We start from the raw sequence: 25,753 nt of genomic DNA, 5'->3' as shown, positions 1-25,753 counted from the left end.
CCAAAGTGCATTCCTTGACTCGTGACTCCTTGCACAAGGTCAGACTCGGCCCTATTGTTTTGTGAGACCATGGGGCAAACATTCGGCCTCCGGGCCCCGTCGATGAGAATTCTTGCATGGGGTTAATTACAGCAGCATTTTAAATAGTTATCAGAAATCACTCTTGAAAAACACTTTGGAGATTACAGTTCAGGTTTTATCACAGAGCAACTTCAATAGTGAGCAGCAGGGTAGGGTTGGCCTGGGGCTTGCTGTACCCCCAGCTCACGCCCTGTTGTCGGGAGCAGGACGGGCACAGGCCGTCACACCTGGAGAGGTCCTGTTTTGTTGTCGCCGCCTCAGACGGTATCTTACACGCACATCACGTTCCGTGCATTGACGCTGCCTTTGTGGTTCCAAGCACGGTGTAACTATTGATCCCGGCAGCGGAAAAGATAAAGAACAAAACAAAACTGGGGGCTGGGAGCTTTCATTTACGAGGTTGGAGAGCTCCGCCAAGCTTCCCGGTGCTCGGCGGGCGGGGACGGCCAGCGGCCCAGCTCCTTGCCCTCCGACGGCCGCGGAGAAGCCCTGCCCCGGGGCGGACAAAGGCGGGGAGGCGGGGAAGCGCCGGGGGCCGGGCCGCGACGGGGGGGGGGGCCCGCCGCCACCACCCACGGCGCGCCGCGGGTCCAGCCCGGGGGCGGCCCCCGCTCGGCGGGGGGCAGCGGGCCCAGCCCGACGACACCGCCCGCCCGCCCGCCGCCCCCGGCCCGCCTCCTCGCCGCGACGGGGCGGGCGGCGGCTTCGCGCCCGCCGCCGGCATGGAGGCAGCGGGGCGGCGCGGACGGGAGCGGGGGGTGCCGCTGCCCACCCTCCTCCTCCTCCTCCTCCTTCTTCTCGAAGGTCAGCGGGATCGGGGAGCCGGGGGAGCGGAGGGGCTGGGGGCGATGCGGGGCCCCGCCGGACGGCCGCCAGGTGCCCGTCCGAGCTGCGGGCGGGGGGAGCCGCCGTGCCGGGAGGTGCTGGGGTCTTCCCCCCCCCCAGGCCTCTCGTGGCTGGACTGGTTTCAGTGTGCGGGAGGTTTGGGAAGGACGGCCCGTGTAACCCGGTGAGCACTGCTGGGGGCTGCTGTGGCACCCCGAGCGCTGCCCAACTTCAGCACTTGCAGTAACTTCCCGGGAAGGAGGGCTCCTCGTTGCTGATAGAGCGCGGGCTGCTTGAATTAGGAGAGGTGTTTCATCGTCCCTCTCTCGTGCAGTGCTTCAAGCACTCCTGGATCGCAAATGCGTTGGGTCGCTTTCATGTCCGGCTACTCTGCTTAGCCTGCAGATCGGTGAGGCTGTCTGTCGTGCCGCGTTGTGGTGTGTAGCCCTTCTCTAAAAGGGGTAACTGCTCAGGTTGAGAGCACAGGCTCAGAGCTGCATTTGACCTCTCCTGCCCTCACCCTCACTTTGGTGCTTGTCTCCGCTCCTGCACAGGTGATGGGAGCTGACCTGCTGAAATCTGTTGTGCGAAATTAAGATGATGAGTGTTAGGATGGATCAGCAGCGCTGGCAGCTCGCTGTGCAGCCACATGCAGAGAAGCCTTGCTGCAAGCTGGGAGCTTGTGGGCAGGAGGTGGTCACAGAGGTTGCTACGATGAGGTTGGGTTGTCCAGACCCCATCACACTGAAAGCTGGGCCACAATGGATGACAGTCAGGAACACATCTTATGAGGAATAGCTGAAAGAGCGGGAGTTGTTCAGCCTGGAGGAGGCTCAGGGAGACCTCATTGATCTTTACAACAGTCTGAAAGGAGGTTGTGCGAGGTGGGGGTCAGCCTCTTTTCCCAGGTAATGATGACAGGACAAGAGGGAATGACCTTAAGTTGCACCAGCAGAGGTTTAGGTTGGGTGTTAAGAACAATTTCTTCTCAGCAAGAGCAATGAAGCAGTGGCACAGGCTGCCCAGGGAGGTGGTGCAGTCACCGTCCCTGGAGGTGTTCATGGTGTGGCACTGAGGGATGTGGTTAGTGGGCATAGTAGTTGGACAAGATGATCTTGGTGGTCTTTTCCAACCTTAATGATTTTGTGATTCTACAAATGCTAATGGAGTCATCAGAGTGAGCGAGCTCTTGATGGTCAAGAAGGAGAGCATGGGATGAGACAGGAGAAGTCTGTCATTTACCTTAGGGAACATGGCCTAGGGCTTTGCAACACCACAAAGTGATTATCAAACAGGAGATTGAAGTTTAAAATGGAAGAATGTGTCCTTCCACATCCTTTAGCTGTAAAGAACTTGCTTACTGTTATTTCACAGTTGGAGCTGTTCATCAGTCCCAAAGAGCATTGCTGCTGAGGACAGTTTTGGCTTCCTAGGCAAGAAAGCTTGGCATGGTGGCGGGCAGAGCTGGCTGCAGTGGGGCTGGGCTAGGCTGGCAGGGCCCCACTGAGATGAAGCTGGCACTCAATCTGGTATAGAGCAAGGGCAGCGCTGGCCACTGGCTGGGGAACCCCAAGCAGCCCTAAGTGTCACTCTGGACCACTCCAGCAGGGACATGGGGCAGGAGCCAGCCCACAGACAGCTTCATTTCCCTCTTCTCCAACCCAGCAGTGCAGTGTGGGAGGCAGCTTGGCTTCAGGTAGTTCTCTGGAGTCTTCATTGAAAGACAGAAAGATAATCTGTGGTGTCTTGACATTTTGAAATGCTTTCTTTTTATTTTAAATGATTTAGTATGAGAAGGGATTGATACAGCCAGCTACGAAATGTGTGTACACAGAGCATCTAAATATGAACTTCTCACTGAAATTTGGAATGAGAGGGAATTGGCTGCCATTTGGATTATGGGGTCAGGCCAAGCCTCAAGTGAAGTCCTGTGATTGTATAAAACTGTTAGATTGCATTTTCTTTAAAGCTGTATTCTATGGCTTTTTGTTGTTGCTGCTGTTTGACTGCATGAATGTTATTTTTATTCAGCAGAAGACTGTCTGGCTCAGTGTGATAATGACTGCAAGGCTTACTGCTGTGATGGGACCGCTCCCTACTGCTGTTCATATTATGCTTACATTGGGAATGTCCTTTCGTGAGTATATTTGCTCTTCAGAACAAATGATGCTCACTGTTCATGAACTTGATGTAAATTCAGGTTGCTGGAAACTATGTTTGGCAATAAACACTGACAGGGTTTGGTTTGGGGGATTTTAGTTGTTTCTTTCCTTGCTGCTAACAAGTGTTGTTAATGCTGTAAGGTCTCACGTTTCTTGCATTTTTGAGGCATGCTTATACCAGAAACTTGCTGAGATTGAAGGTTATGTCCTTAACTTGTGTACGCTGCTGAAGCCTTTGAAAGCAAGCTGTACAGGTGCTGAGAACTTTGCTTCAAGCTCTTCAAATGAAGAGGACTGTATGTAGAAAACTTGTATTTTTTGTTGAAATGCTTTGTTACAATACCTGAGTTGAGCTGCTATTGAAATATCTTGCAATTTAGATCCTTTTTGCTTTACTTTTTTTTTTTTTTCTTTTTATTGACTTGTTTGTTTTCACTAAATTGTGCTTTGGCTCTTGATGAGGTTTACTGAATAGATTCAAGGTGAGGGTAATCTGATCCTTTAGCACTGTGGTGTGAATAGCATGTTTCACAGTGCTTAGAAGAACCAATGCAGGTGAAATGGAGTTGGTATGAATATTTCCTGGCTAGAGGAAAGCATATCGATAAAAATCTTAGTCTCCAGTGCAGGTGTTAGCTCTGCATTGGTGAGGAAGAAGAGAAAATTCTGTGTGCTAGTTGACCTGACTCCAGGCTCTGGGCTTAACTTAAGTTAAAACTTAAAACCCGTAAGTATTTCATTTGTATGTGAGGACGAACCTAAACAAAACACAAAATGTTCTTCAGGACAGGGCATCTGACCTTGTTTTTTGTCAACCTCATCATTGATTTCTTCACCCATTAGCATGCAGTCTGTGGAAAGGATAAATGTGGCACTAAGGGACATGGTCATTGGGCATGGTGATTACGGGTTGACACTTGGACTAGATGGTCTTAGTGGTCTTCTCCAATCTCAGTGATTCTATGACTCTCTGTATTTTTGGTTTGTATTCTTAGCTGAAACCAGAGAAAGAAGATGTGGTATGTCAGGTGGATTGCTCAGTGCCTGGGAAGGAGTGATTTCAAAGGCAGTAGTTTTTTCTGGAAAGACACCTCTGTTGCAGGCTTTGTATCTGTAGAATATATCACTGTTGCCTTCAGCTTATTATGTAGCACTTTGAAGGAGTAGGCATAGCATGGCATTTTAATACAGAATTGATCCACAGCATTTAAAGCGGATCAGACAGTTCTTGGGCTGAAGTAAATAAAATAAGGATGGAACATCAGAATCCTTCATTCCTTTGGAAATAAGAAAGCATATATTTAATATTGATTACTTTTGGAGAATGACAAATGATTTTATTTTCCTCTCACCTAGAGAATATATCCTTTTTTCTTAATTTTCTTTTCTCCATCCAAGATTGCTGTCCTGTTTAGATGCATGGGAAGATGTGCTCCATTCCTGTTCGTACATGGTTAGGAATGATAGATACAGTAGCACAGTATATCATTTGTAAGAAGGAAGTTTCCCATAGAGCAGCAAAGCAAGTGGATTTCCTCTCCCGCTAGCCATGAACATCACTGGCATTTGCCTAGTCTGATGTCAGAGCTATGCTGTGGGAGGGATTTCAAGGGATTCTTTGGAAGGACTGCTGAGATATTCAAACCATGCCTAACACCAGGTTCACAACTACTTTTCTGTGCACTTATTTAACCAACATAAACAGCTGTTGAGTTAGAACTGAAATGCAAGTGACACTAGCATGTTAGAAAGGTTTGTGTGTATCTGTATGCATGCTGAAGTGGCTTTTACAAATGCTGTTTGTCAGTGTGACCTGAAGGAGGTATTTCATTCTTCTCATTTTTTTATGGATAAGTACTTCAATTCATAAACTCTAAGACAAGTCAGAAGTCATTATTACTCCTCTGATCTGACATGTTGGGTGATTGAGCCATAGTTTTCACATGTTTGGGTTTTCTTTTCTCACTAAAAGCTGCATGGGGTGTAACTTCTATAAACATGCATAATCTCATTTTGAAAACTTCAGGCGTTAATGAATTGACCACCTGCCCTGCTAAATTCTTCTCTGGTTAATTTACTAACATTGCTGGGAAATTTTGCAGGGAAATGAAGGCTGAAATTCTTAAAGCCAGCTCTTAACTTACATGTGAGTTTGAAATGTGGCCCTAAATAGTCATTGTGACAACTCTGAACCTTATTGGTAAGCTGATTGAACTCTGTCAGGCTCACATGTAAGGTTTGTCCAGGGGTCAATTCTTTGGCCTGCCTTCGAGCTCACTCCATTATTTTCACTTCCTTCTGGAAATGTGGCAGTCAGAGCTGAGCACGGGGTGATAGAAGTCTTTCTGGGATTATTTTTTTCTGTAATTGAGCATCTAGGTTTCAGTATCTGTTTTGAAGCAAACGATCATCACTGAAGACATAAATGAATTTACTAGTTTCTTTCATGAATAAGTTTGTAAGTCATTGTCCTCAAAACATGTCTGGTACTTTAAGCCTGCTAATTGTTCTTTGCTAAAGTTACTAGCTTTGCATGTAGTGGTATGGCACAACAAGTGACTTTAGACTGTGATTTTAACTGTGCTCCATAACAATAGCCACCTGTTTTGGCACCATGTTGGTCTTTATTTTATGTGACATGTTTTCCTGAAGAAGTTTCATGTCACCTCACCCCCAGATGAGAAACCTATGAATTTACATTGCAGGATACAATCCCTGGAATCTGGAAATCACTGCTAGTGAGCCATCTTTTGTTGTCTTACTGTGAACAACTGAGTTTAGAAATCTTTTAGAGATTTAATCCAACAAGCTATGTGCCCTGATAGTTCCACACCATTATGTTCTTTCAATATCTTTGTTTTCCAGTATCATCATTTTTGATCTTGCTGCCTACACCAAAGAGTGGACTTTATCTGCATGGCTATTTTTAGATTGCCTTTTTATTGTCTAAAACACTGTTAGTAGTCTTTAGCGTTTTATTGGCTCATCTGCTTCTTTAGAGATTCTCAGTGCTTCTTTGTTTGTTCATCACTAACTTTTCTCCTCTGCATGTCTTTCTGAGGTTCCTGTTCTTTATCTTCTCCAGGATGTTTTTTTCTACATACCAGTAACTTTTCCTTGCAGTTTTGGAAGGACCTTTCAGCACACAGTAGGTTCTTTTTTAAAACAATTTGATATTTTATTTTATGCCTTTCACTCTTCTTTTTCTAGACTCGTATGCCTATGATTGTGCAAACAGAGTAGAAACACCAGCCAATAATGCGTATCCTAGTTTTAAAACAGAGTCACTGTGACTAGATCATGATCACTGATACTTAGGCAGCTTTTAGCTTTTAAGTGATTAATTCTCTCTTCACTCATTAAAATGAGATTCAACACTGAGATATTCCATGTAGGGTTCTGGATTTTTCTATTTGAGGAAATTGCCATCTTTTTAGGGCACTGGGGAGTTTTTTTCTTCAGTCAGATGAGGTTTTCAGCAAACATCCTCCAGGCTGTGTGCATCTGTGATTAGCCTGTTTTTCTTTCTGCACATGAAGAACAGATGCAGTTATCAGCTCACTCTACTATTAGGATTCCAAAGACTGTAAAAAGTCCCATAACACCACCTTTAGCTGGACTTCAGGTATAGTCTGTAAGCTTTCAAGATCTGTGGTCTGTAAATTCATGATCATCTCTAATGTAAAATGACACATCCTTCCTCCTCCTTCTCCTCCTGCTTTTCATGATAGCCTTTCAGAGCAAGTTGTTACAGCCTTAGTTTTCCAGCTGTATTTCCCTTCCCACTAGTTTTCATTAATTACAAACTGACATCATTTCATCTGATGCATATGCATTTCCTCCTGTTTATTCTCTAGGCATCTAGTGCTCAATAGTTAGTTCTTCTAAAAACGCTGTAGTTCTTAGACAAATTACAGATTTCTGTTTGGACATGGGCAATGTAATAGAATTGTAATCAATAAATGAAAAGATGCAGGAACACTCGAATGGTCAGACTGTTCCTCCTGCCCAGCTTTTCATTTCTCATCAAAAGGTAGCACTGGGATGCCCTTTCCAGCCTTTGGCATCATCCTAGCTCTTGAAGTCAAGAAACACAAATTCCCCTCGTCTTCAGAAGCTAGTTTCAATGCCCGTTGAATCATGGGTGACTGACCTTTTATCAGTTTCCCCATGTTGCATCTGCTTCTGCAGCTTGCTGCTGGGCAAGGGACTGAGAGGACTGCAGTGTGTTTGCTCTTAAACCTGCTCCAGATTTGCCTCCAGCAAACATATCTTTGTAACTAACCAACCAGCAGTGTTTCACCTTCTGTCACTCAGAGGAGTTGGAGACATCTGGTTACTGCCTTCAGTTCTAGCCTCAAACCCCAGCACTCCTCAGAAGCTCCAAAGTCCAGAGGCTGCTCAGTGTAGCCAGGAAGGAAGGAAGGCAGACAGAAAGAATGGGAGGAAAGGAGGCAGAAAAAAACAGCGTAAAAATCACGTGTTGGCCTCAGCCTGCAAAGCTGAAGAAAAAACCGTGTATGGTGTGTCTAGGTGTGGTATTTGATGTGAAATACTTCATATCCAGTAGTACTGTGAGAAACGTAGATGATCTCAGAGAATGACAGTTTTTTTCATGCAAGAGTGCCCCTTAAGCTGATGTGGCAGTATGGAATGGAGGGTGGGAATGGAGGAGGAGCACACTGAAGGATAGAATTAACATTTCAAGAGTTAAGAGTAGCATAGCCTCTAAACTCTATAGTGAGTTTTAAAAAAATCAGGAAGCTTAGTATTCACTGTATATTGCAAATAATTAAAATTAGATACGTTCAGGCATCCCACAATAAATATGTGAAGCAACATATGGGTTGGGGACGGTTCTATGTCTGCACTTCAGCTGTTTGATATTCTGCTTAAAATAAAAATGGGTTCCTCTTCATCAGTGCAGTGTTCAAATTTTCCCGTGATTGGAGTACTTCTTGACTATATGGAAAAGTGCTCTTTGCCTGACTGTTAACATTTTCTATCTCTGACTCTGGAATTTCTGATACAATGCCAGCAGGTAAGATAAAAGTCTGATTCAGTAACTATTTCTCTTGTGTTGAGGCTTCTGGTCAGGAGAGTCTCCTCCAAAGAGCATGCAGTGCAGGTTAAACTGTTAGGTGACAGAGCCAGAGCCTGAGAATGGTTTTTTAAGCACTGGGCTGGCTGTAAACATGTCACCCGGGAGGACAAGGCACCAATAATTGGACTAAAACAATTTCCCTTCATTCTGAGTAAGAGAGGGACAGCCGTTCAGACTTTTAATCCTTGGTCTTTAACATGTGCCATGCCTATGGAAGTGTGCTATTCATGCTTCAGCCTGGGAAAAACTCTGCAAGAGGTGGCATCCAGCTTGCTCTGTACGGGGGGTTGATTAACAAACTACAGCTTAAAGAAAGGCCTCGGATCATGTTTTCATTGTAAGATCTGCTGGAGAAAGAGCTGATAGTCAAAATGTGACCTTTGCAAAGTGATTGAACTTCCATTGTTTTTTGTTCCATGCCTATTGTTCCAGCTCATATCCTTCAGTAGAGAATGTGCAATCAGATTTATGACCAGAGCAGTGTCTGCTCTTATGAAGGATGTAGAGGAAACCCTTGTCAACACCAGATTTAAAACTTAGGGCGTCTCTTCTTTAGCCCATTGTGCTTTTAATTCTGACTCTGTGTTGTGACAAGCAGCTTAAAATGGAAAAAAAAACTGTTTTGTTTGCCAAACAGAAAGTATCAAAAGATAGCTCCCGTTTCACATTTTCCACCTCTTTTTCTTTTTTTGCACAGGGCATCCGAGTAACTCTTTTATAAATGTTTGGGACTTTAAAAAAAACTGAATTCTTTTGGCTGCTTGTTTTTGGAAGTTTTATGTTGCTGGTTTTTTATGATGTAGTCATCAGAAGTAGAATATTATTTTAATGAAAACTGGAGATTTTTGTAAACATGCATGTTCTATTATTAGTGAGAAAAAAGGTTAGCATGATTCTGAGTTCTTGACATCTCTGTGGATCATCTGTTTTACATCATTTCGAAGACTGCTAGAGTTTGAACTGAAAATGGATGCATTATGGTATAAATCACTGAAATGCTTCCAGAAGACTCGCTGGAGTGGAGGAAATAAACATTCCTAAGGGATTCAGCACAATTAACTTTCTTTTATTGCACTGTTTATTTCTAAAATGTATTTTCAGCGAAAAGGTGAGATAATTTTGTGTTTATCACTTGCAGTGGTCTGTTTTGGAAGCTTGTAAGATTTTTCTGTAAGGTTTGGTCATGTAAAAGGTGAATATTTTCCTAGCATTTAGTAAGACCTATCTAAAGACTTGACCTGGAAGAGTACATCGATCAGAAGTGAACTGTTCTTTGTAAGATTTTTTTTCTTCTGTCTGTTATTTTGTATCCCTTCTCCTTTTTTTTTTTTTTTTTTTTTTTTCCTTCATCCAGGAGGAGAAGGATACATCCCTACATTTGATAAGAAACTGTCATTTTGTTCAGTCATCTGTACATCCAAAGCTTCCAAGAAAGTTCTGATAGTCTGCTAGGCATCGGTTCAACGAAGTAGTTAAATGCATGTATAACTTCAAGGCAGTGAGTGGATGCAAATTCATCCTGTTGAAGTCAATAGTTAATCACTGTGTACTTCAGAGGAGACTCCACGCGCTGGTTCTAATGGGGCTAGTTGTAAACTTAGACACTTCTTTTGTCCACCACCACAGTTTCCTCAATGTTCTCTGCCACTCCATACTCCTTTGTTCCCACTTCAGATGCCCTTTATCAAGGTGCATCACTTGTGGTGGGGTCAGAAAGTACGCAAGACAAATCCCGTCTCAGCTGACTAATCCATTCCCTGCAGTAGGTCCCTGCATTTCTCAGATACATGCGTGCCTTCTCTACCCTCAGCTGAACAATTTCTGTTTTATTAGCTAATTCTGAGATTTCACAGAGTTTGGAGGATTCTCAGAGGATTACTCTGTTCCATTTTGTACTGGTTTCCCTGTAGTAAGTAATATCAAACTGACTGAGAGCACGGTTATTAATGAATATACTTCTGGGTCAAAAACTGGACAAGTGGGCCGTATGATGCAGTGCACAGTGTGGTTGCTACTAGTTCAAATAAAAGCTGTAGCACTCGTTCCGTGTTTGAACTGTATTGTCCTAGAAAGATAAATTCTCATTTTCCTTTTAAATGTACCTCTTTAAGAGACAGAAACAAAGTTTGGAGCATGTGAGCGATTAAAATTTAAAGGAAATGAGCTACTAATTCACAGGGCAGTCAGAAGTTCCTTTGAGATTTATAACCGCAACTAGATGGAAATTCCATAGTTAATATAATCTTTAGAAATTCAGTGAAGTTTTCTTAATGATTTTTCTCCATTAAAAAAAAAAAGTAATGGCATTTACATTTCGAATAACTTACACTATCATAAAACTCTTTTTTTTTTTATTTAATGATTTATGGTTGTAAAAACTCAAGATACGGCTGGGTTCTTACAGAATGTGTGTTTAGTATGAGATGGCGAGGCACTAATACCATAGACAGTAGGCATGCTACATCATCTTACCTCCCTCTGTTGGCTCTTTCACACAGATAAGAGGTTTTTACAGCTATCATTAAATGGAATTATTCTTTTTGCACACAAGGGAGGCTTGGTTTAATGCTGAATGTTCTAGGTTCTGTCTTTATTGAGGACTGTGGTACAGTTTGTAACTAATGCCAGAGATACTAAGGATCTTCTAGTGTAAAACATCATCTGTTCATTGGCCAAGATGCAGTGAACCTTATATTGGGATACCTTGTGGTCCTCCTGCACTGCTGTTGAAGCATAAAGGGACTATATAAGCTATTGCTACCCCAGTCCTTCATACAGTCCTTAGTCAAGGTGATCCAAGGAGAGCATAACCAGGGTACTGTTGCCCTGTTTCCAGCTGCATAAGGCACCAGTGTTTGCAGGCTAGGAATAACATATAAAATTCTGTCCCTAATGTATGTGCTGATGCTCTGTCATTTACTGCTGGTTTGATCAGTGATTCCCCAGTACTGTTTGCTCCTATGCTGTCTGTGCATTTGTTTTTTTTCCTTCCAGCAGCCGGGTGAGACACAACCTGGAGGTAAGCAGTGTTCCTTCCTTTCACAGTGCCTCTGCAACAAATCCTCATGGAGAACACAAAAAACAGGAACACTCTGATAATATGTTGAGGAGAATTCAGGGACAGAAGGCAAGCATTGGAAAGACCCAAAATGAATTACTCACTTACAAGTAGCACTTATAATATGACGGTGTTTAAATGTTACGTGATAGCAGCTCTTAATTCTTTTGTTTGGATCAAATCCTTCAGCAAGTCCCTGAGCTTTAAGGACTCTCCTCATCTGCTGCTTTGGAAATGTAAACCTGCAGGAAAGGAAATACGCAGCCATTACAGATTTAACACTTACTTATTATTGTTGGAACTAAAGCAGCACTAATCATATTTTGTACGAGACTTTGGTGAAATATATCTCTTTGAATGTTTGAGATTTTCCTGGAAGAGTAGTGAGAATTTTGCTAGTGTGTTTAGCTATTTTGTATTAAAAAAATGCAACTTTTTTTAAATAATCATCTTTGCTTTCCCCTTATGTAGCGTGTTATCATCCAAAGATTTCAAAACACTTACAGTCTTCTACTTGCAATATCCTGTCAGGCAAAGAAACAACATTTTGGTGTTGCACACCTGCAATCCACCTAGGATAGACTAATCAATTCTAAAAGCAGTATAAATGATCTCAAACAAAGGCAAATTATTTGGCCTCTGGGTAGAATTTGGATTAATTGGAACAAAAGCTTGATGTCTGAATTTGGACACAGAATATGTCATGGAGGAGTATATTCCAATGAAAACCTCCTGGGGCAGAGTGGGACTTTGCATGTGAGGGTTCTTTCAGTGCCGTGTTCAGCACAGAAGCTCTCACAGTTGTGAATGAGATACGTAGTGTTAATCTAACCTGAGGAATTATCAACCTTCCCTTAAAACTATTCCGTCAGAGCATCTCATGTGCAAATGTTGCACATTTCAACAACAACAGTTATTTTTGTCTGCCTTTCTGCTTGCTGACAGCTCTGCAGTGTGCTGACCACTTGCTATTCCTCATGTTCCTTGTCCCTGGAGACCTCAGTGAGGCTGTGTCTGATGATAGCTAATATATTTACTTGGCTGAAAGCTAATATTGTTTATTCAGCCCACTGTGGTAACCCTGTGTTTGGCTTGGCAGTGGATGGCCTATTTACATAAATTGAAATTATGAAAATGGATGACAGAATTGCCTGTCTGCTTACCTCGCTTTGCTTTCCTCATGTGGCTCCTTGCAGAGATAATGTGATATTAAATTCCGGAGGAGAGCAAAAGAACAGAGCTTCAAGGCGACAGGGGCTGGCTGAGAAGTTATGGCTTTTTTCTCCATTTAAAATTGTTTTAAGAAAAGCACAATTCATATTTGTTCTTGAGCCTTCATACTGCTAAATGAAACTCATGATCAAATTAGCATATTTCTTGAAATGTAATAAAATGTCATCTTGACAGTAACACTTTCAAAATTGCTATATTACAGGGATGCTGTGTGTTTTGTGTGTTTCTGATATTATGTTGCCATCAAGGAAATAAGATAATAAGCTGAAATTGAAAAGGAAGCTGTGGTATTTAACATCTGTATTCGGTAAATTTACATTGTCATTACCTTCTATAACCCAAGTTATTTCAAATTAAAATCCTGTATCAGGAAAGGAGATTTTTCCTGCACCACCCCAGTGAGTTTTTCTTCCCAGACGCACGTGTGATGACATGCAGCCAGCTCAGGAAATGGCTGGTGCTGCCTGGTGCCACAGTGAAAGGCTTTGATGACCTAGTAAGGTCCTTTTGCATTAGCCACAGAAGTAAGAATTTGGGGTCTGAGCTGTTCACACCTTCTGATGCTCTGGGCCAGCTGGTAGGTACAGGGACTCTATCCTGTGTTCTGTGAAGTGGCAAGCTGACGGCGGCTGTTTACAAGCTGACCTCCAGATTGATGTTTGCACAGCAGAGGGTGGTTTGTATTGTTTATCTGGCAGGCAGAGTCACCTCTGAGTGTGAGCTGGCCTGTGTGCAGCTAGATAAGCAGCCCTGCTTTGCATCACTCCAATTTAGCAAGTCATAGAGCAACTTTGTCACTCTGGTTTGGTTTTTGGTCCTTGTTTAGAGGAGAGTGTTGTTACTTCCTACAAGAGAAGATTTGTTCTGCATTTCCATGAATAATTACACAGAAGGATGTCCCAGCTCACATCTGGAGAGCCCTGTGGTCCCCCTCCAGTGCCATCCCAGGCGAACCTGCTTGAGTAGGGAGTAGTGGGAAGCTGCAGGGAGGCTGCTGCCCTTGGGAGCCAAGAAGTACTGAGTATTCATTAGATTGTCAGGTATTTTAATGAATTAAGGGAAGTAACACCTGCAGTTTGTGTAGTTAGAAATCTGTCTAAGGTTACAGTGAAATAGTTTTGAGATGACATTGATTAAGTTTGTATTCTCCTGCTTCACTTTCCTTCCAGAAAGGCACTGTTATTGCAGAGCTACCAGCAATCCCAGATTATCTCAGGAGCTTGCAGCAGATAGGTTAGGCTCTTGTCAGAGACTGACTTGTCTCTTCTGTGAGGAAATTGTGTTACTTGGAAGTTCTTGGTGCTTAAAATGCGGGGAGGTGACTCCTCCATGGGGACACCTGGTGGCTGATCCAGAAAGTCACTGGGGCTGTGTTGAGCCAGCCCAGTGATTGGACTTTTGGCAGGGGTAGGGATGGGACCCTCCTGAGAAACTGGCACCGTGTGGGTGGTAAAGGGCAAGCTTGCTTCCTGGGTGCCTTCTTGCACCTTCCCAGTTGTCTCCCAGAGCCTCTCCATCAGGACACACTCTTGGCACTGAGGAGAGATGCAGTACCTCTTTTAGGCAACATAAAAGCAATATCTGCTTTGTGAGACCAGTACCTAGAAAGTCAGTTAGCAGCCATAGTTTATACCTGAGAGACCTGTGCCTTGGGGAACGGTTTTCACTTTGGCCTTGTTATGTGTTGATAATTTAATCTGTGTTTCAGGTGCTGACAGGGCTTTGTAATGAGATGTCATTGTTTTTCTAGGCTCAACACTCGCTGTGCTCACAGAAAACCCAGGGTGTGTGGATCTGTGAAACAAGTCAGAAGATACATTACTGTTATCTGTCACTTGAATGGTTTTAATAACTGGCAGAACGGCTCCTTCATAATCGCCAGTAGCACCGCTATGGCTGTCGCTCTATTTTTCTCACTGTCCTATTTTTTTCAACTTGTATCAGGAGGTGCAATCTGTCAATTAAGTGAACAAAATTGTCAAGCCACTTGATTTGCACTGATTTACACTGGCTGAAAATACAGTCCACTGTGAGAGGAGGTACAAGATTGTCCTCCATAACTGGCCAGCAACATCATTTGGGCTATCTCTGGCCTGTCCGGGAGAGATCTGCACCAGCTCCGTGGCAGTAAGGGTTCCTGGTGCTCCATTGACTGTGCTCAGGCTTGAGAAGCACTTTTTTTTCTCGGTAGTGTCAGCAAAATCCTCAGACTGGTTTCCCAAGAGCAACACAAGCCCATCTGACCGGGGGCCTGAGCCATAAAACAGGGATTGGACGTTCTCTCCCTGTCAATTTAAGCCTTATGCTTTGAATTTTATGGTCTAACCTACTTAGGAAGTTGCTTGAGGCTGAACTTCAAAGTGACCCTCGTTTGGTAGCCAAGTATTTTCAGTCCTGTTTTATTATAAAGTTTTCAGCTGCTGCTTTCTCACAAAATAGCCTGCTTGTTTTACTTTTTGTCTCTATCCACCTGCCTGGCCTGCCAGAGGGCTTGGAAGGCCCTCATGGTGTCTGCAGCAACACAGAAGCCTTGGCAGCGAGCACCTTGCTTGGAAAAGCTTCCTCACCAGGCTCGTGCTCTTCTGTTCTAGCAGCTCTAAACAGGCCCAGAAGCCAAAATAAAAACAGTTTGGCCTGGAAAGTGCAGCTATTCCCCAGGAGAGATCACACTGTGTCTCTTGTGCTGTAGTGATGTGCGTGGCCATCCCAGCACAGACCTGACTGTGTCTTTGTATGGGAGCTGTTGCTGTCCATGTCCCTGCCAGCAGAGATCTCTTCAGAGGAAATTCTAGAATTCCTGCAGTATTTCTCCTCTACTCAAAATGCACGCTGCTGTTTCTCTTAGCCTGAGAGCCCCATCTTTGCAGAATATGTTTGTATCACAGTTGCTTGTCCCTGTGAGCAGGATCCCATTGTGTTCCTCCCTGCCATGTGCCAGGGATGTGCTCTCTGGGGAAAGATCTGTGACCTTTCATGGGATGATGCCATTGTGTAACTACTCCTTCATTAAAAAGTTAAAAGGATTAAGAACTGGCTGACACGTCAGAAAGTAGAGGCAGCAAAGAATTACTGTGTAATGAGGATTGTTTGCAGCAAAGTTCTTTGGGGATTAGCACTTGTACCGAACGTTTTCCAATGCCAGTTAGGTCCGAGGAATCAAATGCAAAATTCCTGGCTGAAAATATGTGTGTGTGTGTTTGTGTGTGACAAAGATACATTTTAAGTGAATGCACTTTTGAAGATCTCAGATGACATATATAAAGGGGGTTCTGTAACATGAATTTGTTCCTTTTCAGTGTGCTTTGCAGTACAGGTTGCAATTACACATTTTTCATGAAGCAGTGGGGTTACAGCATTTGTATGTCTTTGGCAGAGATATTTTCAATGTGTAAGGGCATGTACAGCTCTATACAGATTTAAACTTGGCGTTTAATGCATATTGCTTGTAGTAGTGCATAAGAGCCCCTCTCTGATCTTGGTATGAAACATTTCAGAGCTGTAAGTGGCTCAGGCTATTGGTAGCCAAAATTCTTCATCAGGTCTTGATGCTGGCAGCTAGCTCATGTGAAATATGTTGCTGGCCTCATTCCAGCTGTTGCTGATTACAATCAAAATGTCACAGCTGGTGCCAGATGAAATATTATTTGGATTGCTCAAAATAGAAGCTGAAGGGCCGTAGAATAGCTTATGCCTTTTGCTTGCAGAAGTACCTCCGTGCCAGGGCAAACAACACCTAGCAAGATAGTGCAGGGATGCTTTTTTCATTTTCTCTGTGGCATAACTTTTTTGAACATAAATGAGTCCCTCTCCTGTGATGTTAATACGTTCAGAAATTGCAATAAAAATTTCAGCATTCTAATTAAATGTCTTTTTTGGGTGGTATTTCAGGAATTCGGTGACAATACAGAGAGAGATGATCTATGCAACTTAATTAAAAACATAACAAATGATTTTACAGCTTTCTGCTCAGAAGTGCTTAGGGATTTCAGATCCCATTTTTATGCATCTGGCAAGAGGCTCACTTCCACAGAAGAGGCACTGGGAAGTCACAGAAAACTCAGACATTCTGCAGTTGGCCTCCTGTGGCAGAGGGCATCCAGAGTCACTCTTGGCTTTTGGAGTGCTTGCTTTCCAAACTTCCCAGAGTTGGAAAACTGAATGTCTTTGTGTACGTTGACTTTCGTGTTCTTACTTCTTGAGTTTTCAGTCTGAGCAGCATGGCTCTTTCTTGTTCCTTTCAAAGAAAAAAAATACATGAACGTGCACACACAAAATTCTAAGGTCTGGAGAAGAGAAGGCTAAGAGATGGCCTTGTTGCTCTCTATAACTACCTGAAAGGAGGTTGTAGAAGTGGGGATCAGCATCTTCTCCCAGGTTGCAGTGATAGGATGAGAGGTAATGGTGTTAAGTTGCACCAGAGGAGGTTCAGACTGGATATTAGGAAAAATTTCATCTCAGCAAGGTCCCCTTTAGATATTGAACAGTTGCTCACCCATTTTCCCTGAACCTTCTCTTCTCCAGGCTGAACAGCCCTAGCCTGTCCTTGTAGGAGAAGTGTTCCATCCCTTGGGTTATTTTTGTGGCTGTCCTCTGGATGCGCTTCAACAGGTCTATGCCTCTCCTTTATTGAGAACTCCACACCTGGATGTGGTACTCTACTCACACCAGCATGGACTAGAGAGGCAAAATCACTTAACTCACCCTGCTGGCCATGCTTGTTTTGATGCAGCCCACTGTCTGTTGGCTTCCAAGAGGAAAAAGGTTTCATCACCAGGCTCCACTTGATCAGGTAGCCTGTAGTAGACACCAACCACAAGGCTCCCATCGTTGCATCTAACTCTAACTTTCACCCATAATCTTTCATTTTGCTCATGGCAAGGGACAGCTCTTCACACTCCATTCCTTCCTTGATGTAGAGGGCAAAGCCTCTTCCTCTCCTTCCTTGCACATCCCTTCTGAACAGCTTGTAGCCATCTGCAGCCACATTTCAGTTGTTGGAATTGTCTGGAGTTTGATGGCATCTTCTCAAATAAAGGTCAAAATGAGAGTGAAAATAAGGTCTATCCTGTTTGAAATAGATTTCAGTAACAATATATTCATTCTCTTAAGCTACTTAGCATATTTTTCATAGCGCTGTTATATTTAAGCTATGAAATAGGATTTTTTTTAGTTGCATTTTTAGCTAGTTATTTTCAAGACCGTCTTTGAAAAAATTAATCTGCCTTTATATGTCGGTCTCAGTCTTAATTTCTGCAGTCTGAAAACAGATTTGCAAAGGTCCTGAAAATGCCAACTTGATTTATCCTGAAGTCAGTAGGAATCTCGTTGAGGCTGTAGAACCGGATTGGTAATAAATGCTTCTGGTCCACGTGCACAGCAATGGCTGATGCATTGTTCACGTGTGCCATTTTAATCTCTGAAGTACACAGGCAGAAGTGATGGTTGGAACCCATTCATCAGAGCAGTTTGGTATCAGTGCAGTGTCTTTGTGGCATACGTGAAGCAGAATGTTGTACCTTCCAACTTCATACAGTAAATGGGCCGTAGAAATTTGTCCATAGGCTGCCTGCTGAAGGGGGCTGCCTTCCCTGTTCTTTGCTCCACGGATCTATCTTTAAGAAGACATTGCCTTCCCACCAAAAGTCAGGATAATCTTACTGTTATACTTCTTTTTAAATTCTCAAAGCATTTAATTATTCCGTGGCAAGCTGGTTGTTTCCTGCTTGTCGCCACTTAATAGCTTTGTCAAATGAAATGTTTGGTTTCTTCTGTGTTATTTGAATTAGACCACAGTAACAGCTGGTCTTCAGGAGCTTGTGGATGAGGTGGCAGGGCTCCACAGGCAGGTACAAGAAATGTAGAGTGATAGTGGAGCACATCTACTACTTCTGGAGGTGCTTTGTGTTCAAAGAGAGGCAGGAAAGGAGTGCCAGAAGTTGTCATTCTCCAAGGATAACAGCCCGCTCCCAGGGATGTTTCTTTTGTGGTGTGGAACAACTCACAGAATGTGGGAACAGAAAGGGGTGGTGGAGGAATCTTAGCCACCTAATCCTTCTGCAGGAAGCCTGATCTGGTTTGGGGAAATGAGAAACTGTCCGGAGCTGTTTTATAAATCAGCTCCTCCTTCTGCCTGATTCCAGGCTTGCCACCTGCATGAGCAGTGTGTGGAAAGGGAGCTCACTTCTCTACATGCCTGACTCACCAGTGCCTCTCAAAGGTGAGCACCCAAATGCATGGCCTCCCACCAGCAGCTCACTCAGCTAGCGAGGAGGAAGAGGAGGAGGAGGAAGTATTTTTCTCTAGCCAGGTCAGCACAACAGGAGAGGATGGCCTGTTGTGGTTCTCACAAGGAACTGGTCATAAGGAGGAAGCATTAGCTGCTAAAGATGTAACATTTCTTGAATTGTCTGACAAGGCACAAAGTGTTTTTTACAGTAATGTTTATTTCATAAGTACAAGTGGTTATGCTGAGGTTGGATGGCTTTGCTGTAAACCATGTGGACTAGTTCTTTTTTGGTTTTGTTTATAATGAAATTCTCTTGAAAACTGCTTGTTCTGTAGCCTGGGTCCTGGTCCAGCTCCTAGCAAATTCAGCGGAAAGTTTCATGCTGCATTTCATGGGATGTGGCCATGATTAGAGGGCTATCACCTCCATAGTGGTAATGCTACCCTCTCCTCCTCCACCTGAACAGAAATGGCATTTGATTTTCAGCCTTACTGCTGAGTTGGCTGGTCAGCATCATGACTGGAGTGCGTTATGGTGGCTTAATGGCCAGTTATGGCTGTTGGGAGCTGGATCCCTTTCAATTCTGGAGTGGACTGAAACCATCAAATCATTTCTGCTGAAAGACCAGCAGCAATTTTTGAACTAATCACATGGAGGTATATTTTATTACAGCTCCCTTGGATGTCTCAAGCCTCCCTTAAGCAGCACATTTAAAAATCACCATAATCTCCATTCAGAACCTGAAGCAAAGTCATACACTGAAAGCAAGACTGCAGTTTGGCTCAGAGAGAGGTACTTTGATGTAGAGCTGTTACGTTTTGAATTTATTAACTTAATGTCAGGAAACAGGACAGTGAATATTGCAAAGTATAGTCCATGTCTAGAAGTTTCCAGTGAATTAGTTATGGTGCCATGAAGAAGGCAATGTGTAATAAGACAACGCTTGCAAAAATAGCTAATGTGCTGTCAGCTTTAGGGCTCCATTTAAAAGGCAGGGTGATAATGGAAGCACATAATGTTGCTCAGACATGATCATCTACTGCTGAGATCTGTAGGTCATACTGTAGCTACTCTCTAAATTTAAATAGGTACTTACTGTGTGCCTCTGCACCAGATGGCGTAGGTTTAGCACAGCCTGTGCTGCACTGAGTGAAATGGAGCCTTTTGTGTTGTTGGTAAGGCTACATCTAGTAAGATAGAAATACATTAGGAATAGACTTTTATTCCTCAAATAATGCCTCTCCCTGCAGTACCTGTCAGTCAGGCAGACAATACTCAAGGAATGAGTGACCAAAGGGGAGTAATGACTGCAGATGGGGAAAATGGTTTCAACAGGAACAAATGCTTGATTTCCTGAAAAATTCCTTATACCAAGATATGTGGTTGTAACCAGACCAGCTACCTTTAATAAAGCATAATCTTTTTAGTAACTCATTGCAGTGGTGTCCCGTTATCTTCTTGGCAGAGGCATGCAAATGCACTGTCTGTAGTGCATTTGTCCTGATGCTTAAACAGAGAAGCTACCTAGCCTGGAATTTATAATTCCACAGATAGTTCATGTAAGAAATGTTCAGAATCCTCAGTGGACTTAACTTTTGGAGGTTTTTTGTTTGTTTGTTATTTGGTTTTTGGTTTGTTTTTTTTTTTACAATCTGTTTAAACCAGGACATCTGGGAGTCGTGCATGCCATCGGAAAGCTGTTCTTGAAGCTGGCAGAGGCTGTGCAGGACTCTCCATTGCTCAGCTCAGCTCTGTGCATGTCTCTTGGCCCCCTGGGCTGGAGTCACAGTGGTTCTGGCATTTATAAGTATCTGCACACACAGTACCTCCGTAGAGGTCTATTTATAATGCAGTCTTGAAGGAAATATAAATTAAGGCATAGGCTAGCTAGTGACAGAAACAGGACGTGTTTTGGGGCTGAATGGAAGAAGAGTCAGCTGACCTTTTGTTTTGCCAAATAATAAATAAATACATAAATAAATCACACCCTATTTAGTGAAAATATAAGTAGCTAGTTATTCCCTAAAAAGATGACCTGAGAAATGATGGGTAGTAACAACCTCTGTTTTCCTGCTTGCAAGATGCCACACAACCATTATTAGATTCCTGATGTTTCAAAGGAAGCAGAATTGGGTTTGTTCTCCAGAGAGTCAATTAGCTGTGTACTGGTAAATATTCTAAATCTGCAGGTAAAAAAGAGTAAAGCTTTATCTGCACTATGGAGAGCAGGTCAGTTGTGTAACTGTTTCTGCAGAATTCATTAGTGAGTTACACGTCAGACAGAAGGTTAATTTGCAGAGATTTGTGCTCTTCAGCCCCAGGTCCTCCAAGCTGCAAGACTGCTGCCCTTGCTCAGAACCCCAGTGCCCCAGGGGATCCATTTACCTTCTGCTGTTTTGTCTGGTTTCCAGCTAAAACAGGAGTTACGTTTTACGGGTGTAATCTGGTAGAGCGAGGAGATCTACCTGTCAGTGACGTCTTCCAGACTGCTTTGTGTTATGGGCTTACTGGTTTGACCCTTCAGTGGTCAGATCTTCTTCCTTCGGTCCCCTGAGGGCTTCCAAGGACCAGCTTTGTGACAGCATGACACAAAGACTGCGACCACCATTTTAATTGCAGTATACAAACTGCTGCCAGGGGAAAGATAATTACTGTACTGTGTTGGTTTTTCTACAAAAAGATTTGCATGTGTACTGTGGAGAGCTAACGTTTTTGGTTTTTTTTTTTTTAAAGCAAAATTAGCTATATATAAAAATATATCTGCTTATTCCAGGTTCTATTTTTAAAGAGAAATCAGCGAGGTGAAATCTTGGCTCCTTTCGTATGGATGAGTGGGGACTGGTCTATTAAGCCCAGGATGTCAAACAAGTTGCAGATTCTTACAAGTTGTGCTCTTACATTTAAAAAAAAAAAATCATTATACTTTTTGAAGATGAAGCTTGCCCCTTTTCTCCCGTTTATAAATATTTCATACTGAAATAATGCATGAGGTAACAGAATGCTGCAGGGCTGGCATCGCTCTTTTCAGATTCTGATTGAAGTGGATCACTGGGGAACTGAGCTTATGCTGAACAGCGTACTCAAATCTGCCTCAGTAGGGTTTGTTTCTCAGCAAAGCGTATTAGGAAAACAATTTGGCTAACGAGGACCGAGTGCGTTTGTTACTTGCTTTCTAGGTTGGTGCAGAAGCAGAGCTTTAGGAAAACAGGAAAAAAAGAAGTGGTGTCTGACATTATTCTGTAGTGCAATAACAAATGCATTACCCTTTTCACCAGGAAGTGAATAAATGAAATCAGTGCATGAATCATTAAGGAAAAAGCTGTCTTTTTTTGTCTTTTATTTTTCTTTTCGGCCTGGAGGTTCAGATTTTGGGCTGCTGGTTAACTAGGGTAATCAAAGAAGCAGGCTCAGGAGGCAGCTATGGGAAAGAAGGAGAAAACCTCCTTTCCTTTTTGTAGCTCTTAGAAGAAGTAGATTCCCTAAACATCGAGTCAGGAGCGCTTCATGGAACTGAAGCTTCATGAAAGCCAAGGGTGGGTGAGCACTAACGTAGTGGGGAACCCAGCATTGCCTTGGCAGATCTGCCCTTGGGCACTGGCAAATGGAGGCTGCCTGCCTCTGCGTCGGACATGGGGAAAGGCAGAATGAGTTCTGGGGATGCTGTGCAATGAATGCATGAATGACTATTACAGCTCGTTACTTACCATGGAAATTAGGTGTACAGGCACACTATATACTGCAATTTAATATTGTTTGTATTTCCAGAGTCAGCTCATTTTATCTATGTAAAACACTTAATTTCCTGTGCTCCATCTCTCCCAATACTCTGTATTGTCATGAGCCCCACAGAATATGGGTTTTCCTGGAGGTCATCTGTTTCTAGTTATCTGTGAGGGAAAATCTCACTGTGAAAGAGCTGGAGCTGAAATAAACACCCTGTCAATTAAAGTATAATATGTTCCCTTTTTTGAATCACTAGCAATTTGCATGATCTGGTGAAAACTACAGGGAAAAAGTCCTTGGAGAAATATTACAAAATGCCCAGACAGTTTGCATATTCAAACAATTTATTCAGCAATCTGTTGAATCTTAAACGATCTATTGAAATGGAAAATATAAATCATCCAATATTTTAGCACAAATGAGGTTTCTTCATCAGAAGATAAAACTTAATTGTACGTTTTGCTGCTCTGTTAGCAGGATTTGTATCCTGTTAAACCTTTATAAGGTCAGTAATTAATTGTTTTACCAAGCCAGTGGTTTGTTGGGGATTTTCTGCAACATCCCTGTTTCTGATGCGTGGGAGAGAAACACATGTTCCAGCCATACCATGGTTTTTGTGATTCATCAGAATTATCTCAGCTAATACTGGGATTTCCTTTGGGTTCATTTTGTGAAAGTACCAAGGACAAAATTTGGATTGAATTATTGGGCAACCTACTAGTGAAAACTGTAGGTAAATTCTTGGCTCTGACACTGCCGCCTTGGGCAGTCTGTTGTCAGTTTGGCCTGCAGATGCCTTAAAGGAATCAGGTGTTCCCGATTCTATGAGCATGTATGTGTGTGTGTTCTTTTTTGTGTTTTTTTTCCTTACTGGCTTAGTAAGTTCATAGCCTCAGTTGAAGCCCTGTGGTACTGTTAGTCATAATAAAGCACACTCCCTGTTTACTGGATGCACGTTGACAGAATTTAGGAGTGAAATTAAATCAGAATTACCTCCACATTTTATACTGCTCTCTGTCCCAAAGCTGCTGGGAACCAGATACTGCTTTACAGCTCCTTTTGGAGGTAACAGAAAATCATTTTTCCCCCTGTGTTTGCAATGAGGCACCATGAAATGAAGTGAGTTGTCTAAATATTTTAACTGAACGAAAGGTGGAATTGTATCACCACACATAATCCAGTTCTCCTGGTATCTGGTCCCTTGCTGCAATTACTGCATCTCTGTGCAAATCTTTACCAGATGCAAGTTGCCAGGGTCTTACACAGTAAATGTACTCAGTCCCTGATCTTACCCTCCAGACAGCTGGCCCTAACACTGGAATTTGCTTTCTGTAAAAGTCACTTTCACTGTTTGAAAAGAAACAGGACATTCTAACTGCTGACCCAAGAGACTTTGAAACCAATGGGTAAATCTGAACGCAGAAAACAGACACTAGTTGAAATCCAAGTGCATATGTGACACAGGTTGTTTTTAACATTACTGTAATCAACTCATTTCTTGTGAAGAATCAAGTACTTGGGATTCTTCTGTCTTGCATCAGCTGTTTCATGCATCTTGAGGAGGGTGACAGTTGTTTTTCTGTAAAAAGATGTAAACTCATAATTAGGTTAACAAGTAAAAGTGCTGGCAATAACCATGGCTGACAGCTAGCCACCCACCCACCTATTCCTGCACTGCCCTCCTCAAGACAGTGGAGAAAGTGAAATGGGAAAGTCTGATGGAAAAGCTCATGGGCTGAGATGAGAACAGGGAGATCACTCACCGGTCACCATCATAGTGGGCATGGGTTGGGCTTGGTTGTTAATCTTAGAGAGCTTTTCCAACCTTAATGATTCTGTGATTCTATGATCATGTGCAAAACAGAATCAACCTCCTATAATTTGTTGCCACTTAAAAATAGAGTAAAACGTTGAGAAACAAAGATAAAAACTGAAAACACCTTCCACATAACCGGCCTTTTATTCCAAGCTGAACTGTTCTCATTCTCAGCTCCTCTACTCATCTCTTCAAGCAGCACAGCTCGAGGGATGGGCAGTGGAGGCTGTGACCAGTCCATAGCAACTCTTCTGCCGCTCCTTCCTATACATGCTTTTTCTTTATTCCAGCATAGCTCCTCTCCACATGCCACATGCACATCCAGCCCTGGTCTCACTTCACACAGCAGCCCTGCCGCCCCTCACTACAAACACCTACAGGCAGTGCAGTTTCAAAATCTGAATCTGGTTAGGATCTAAATGAATTTGGGTCCTCAAAATAAACCCTGCAAAGGTAATGTACTGTAGCAGCTCAACCTTGGTAATGCTGGGGCTTCAGGGATTACTGGGGTGCAGGGTCCTCATCTCTTGGGTAGCAGTAAACTTGAAGGTAGCATCATTACTCAAGCATGAACCTTTCTGGCATGAGGATGTGACTGTGCAGGGCAGTGCTGTGAAAACTGTGAGCTCTGTTTTGGGGTGCCCTGACACAGACAGAGATAGATGCAGAACGGTCCATCAGAGTCAAAACTTTGAGGGAGGTATCATGGGATTTGTCAGGATGGAGACAGTTATGCTCTGCACACAGGTGTCCCAAACTGCTGGTTGATCACCCACCAGATACTTTCCATCCCTGGTAGCTGCCATCCCCAAGGTCAGCCAGCTGAGCTGGGATGAAAGGACGCAGCTGGGTGAGTAAGAGGAAACAGCTTCCCATTGATCTTTACGGGCTAAAAGTGCCTTTGTTTCTCAGGTCTTAGTGGAGGTGGTGATGAGCAAACAGAGGAGCTAGTGAGACTAAAGTGAAGGACCTGTCTGCTATTAATGTTTCTTAATCAGTATCCACCTGGCTGGAAGCCATGGTCTTTGTCTGCCATCTCCATAGTAGGGATGTGAGGCTTGTCCAGACATCCTCACTCAGTGGCAGGGCCTCCTCACTATTCTAGTGGGTTGTGATGGAGAGGATACAACAAAGTTCAAAACTTGGGGAGCAGAATTGCCTGATTTTTAGTCATATTAAAATTATATTAATTGGATTTACCACACAAAAATCCTCAAAAGCCTTATAAGTGAAAAATTAAATTTACAAATCCTTCCATGCCTTTACAACACAAATCCTGCCAATAAATCCTAAATATGCTTTCAAATATAAATCCTTTATTTGCCATTGGGATGGAAATCACTGATTTATGAATCAGAACAGTAAAAATCATGGGCTTGTGTAGTATCTGCAGATCCTGGTGTATTTTCTAATGAAGAATTCTGGTTTTGAATTTCTGGTTTTTGTGTCACTTTAGTGTGACACAAAAAACAGTGTATGGTTTGTGTCTGCTCCTACATTTTCATGTTCTGGCATAGGTTCTGAA

At 43.1% G+C, this 25,753-nt stretch overlaps 1 protein-coding gene across 2 annotated transcripts in view; it reads left to right on the top strand.

The window, feature by feature from the left end:
- Nucleotides 1–773: 773 nt before the first annotated feature.
- The window catches only part of CYYR1 (cysteine and tyrosine rich 1), a 56,835-nt gene continuing 31,855 nt past the window's right edge, over nt 774–25,753 (top strand). The window contains exons 1-2 of one of the 2 annotated variants that reach the window (XM_048968117.1): nt 774–885; nt 2,938–3,043. In XM_048968117.1, coding sequence (XP_048824074.1) covers nt 804–885; nt 2,938–3,043 — 188 coding nt within the window. In that variant the 5' untranslated portion in view covers nt 774–803. The remainder of the gene's footprint in view (nt 886–2,937; nt 3,044–25,753) is intronic. The other variant, XM_048968124.1, reaches the window with a different exon arrangement.

The sequence above is a fragment of the Lagopus muta genome, chromosome 1, assembly GCF_023343835.1.
Source record: "Lagopus muta isolate bLagMut1 chromosome 1, bLagMut1 primary, whole genome shotgun sequence".
NCBI classification, from domain to species: Eukaryota; Metazoa; Chordata; class Aves; order Galliformes; family Phasianidae; genus Lagopus; species Lagopus muta.
This window is presented reverse-complemented; position numbering and strand designations above follow the sequence as displayed.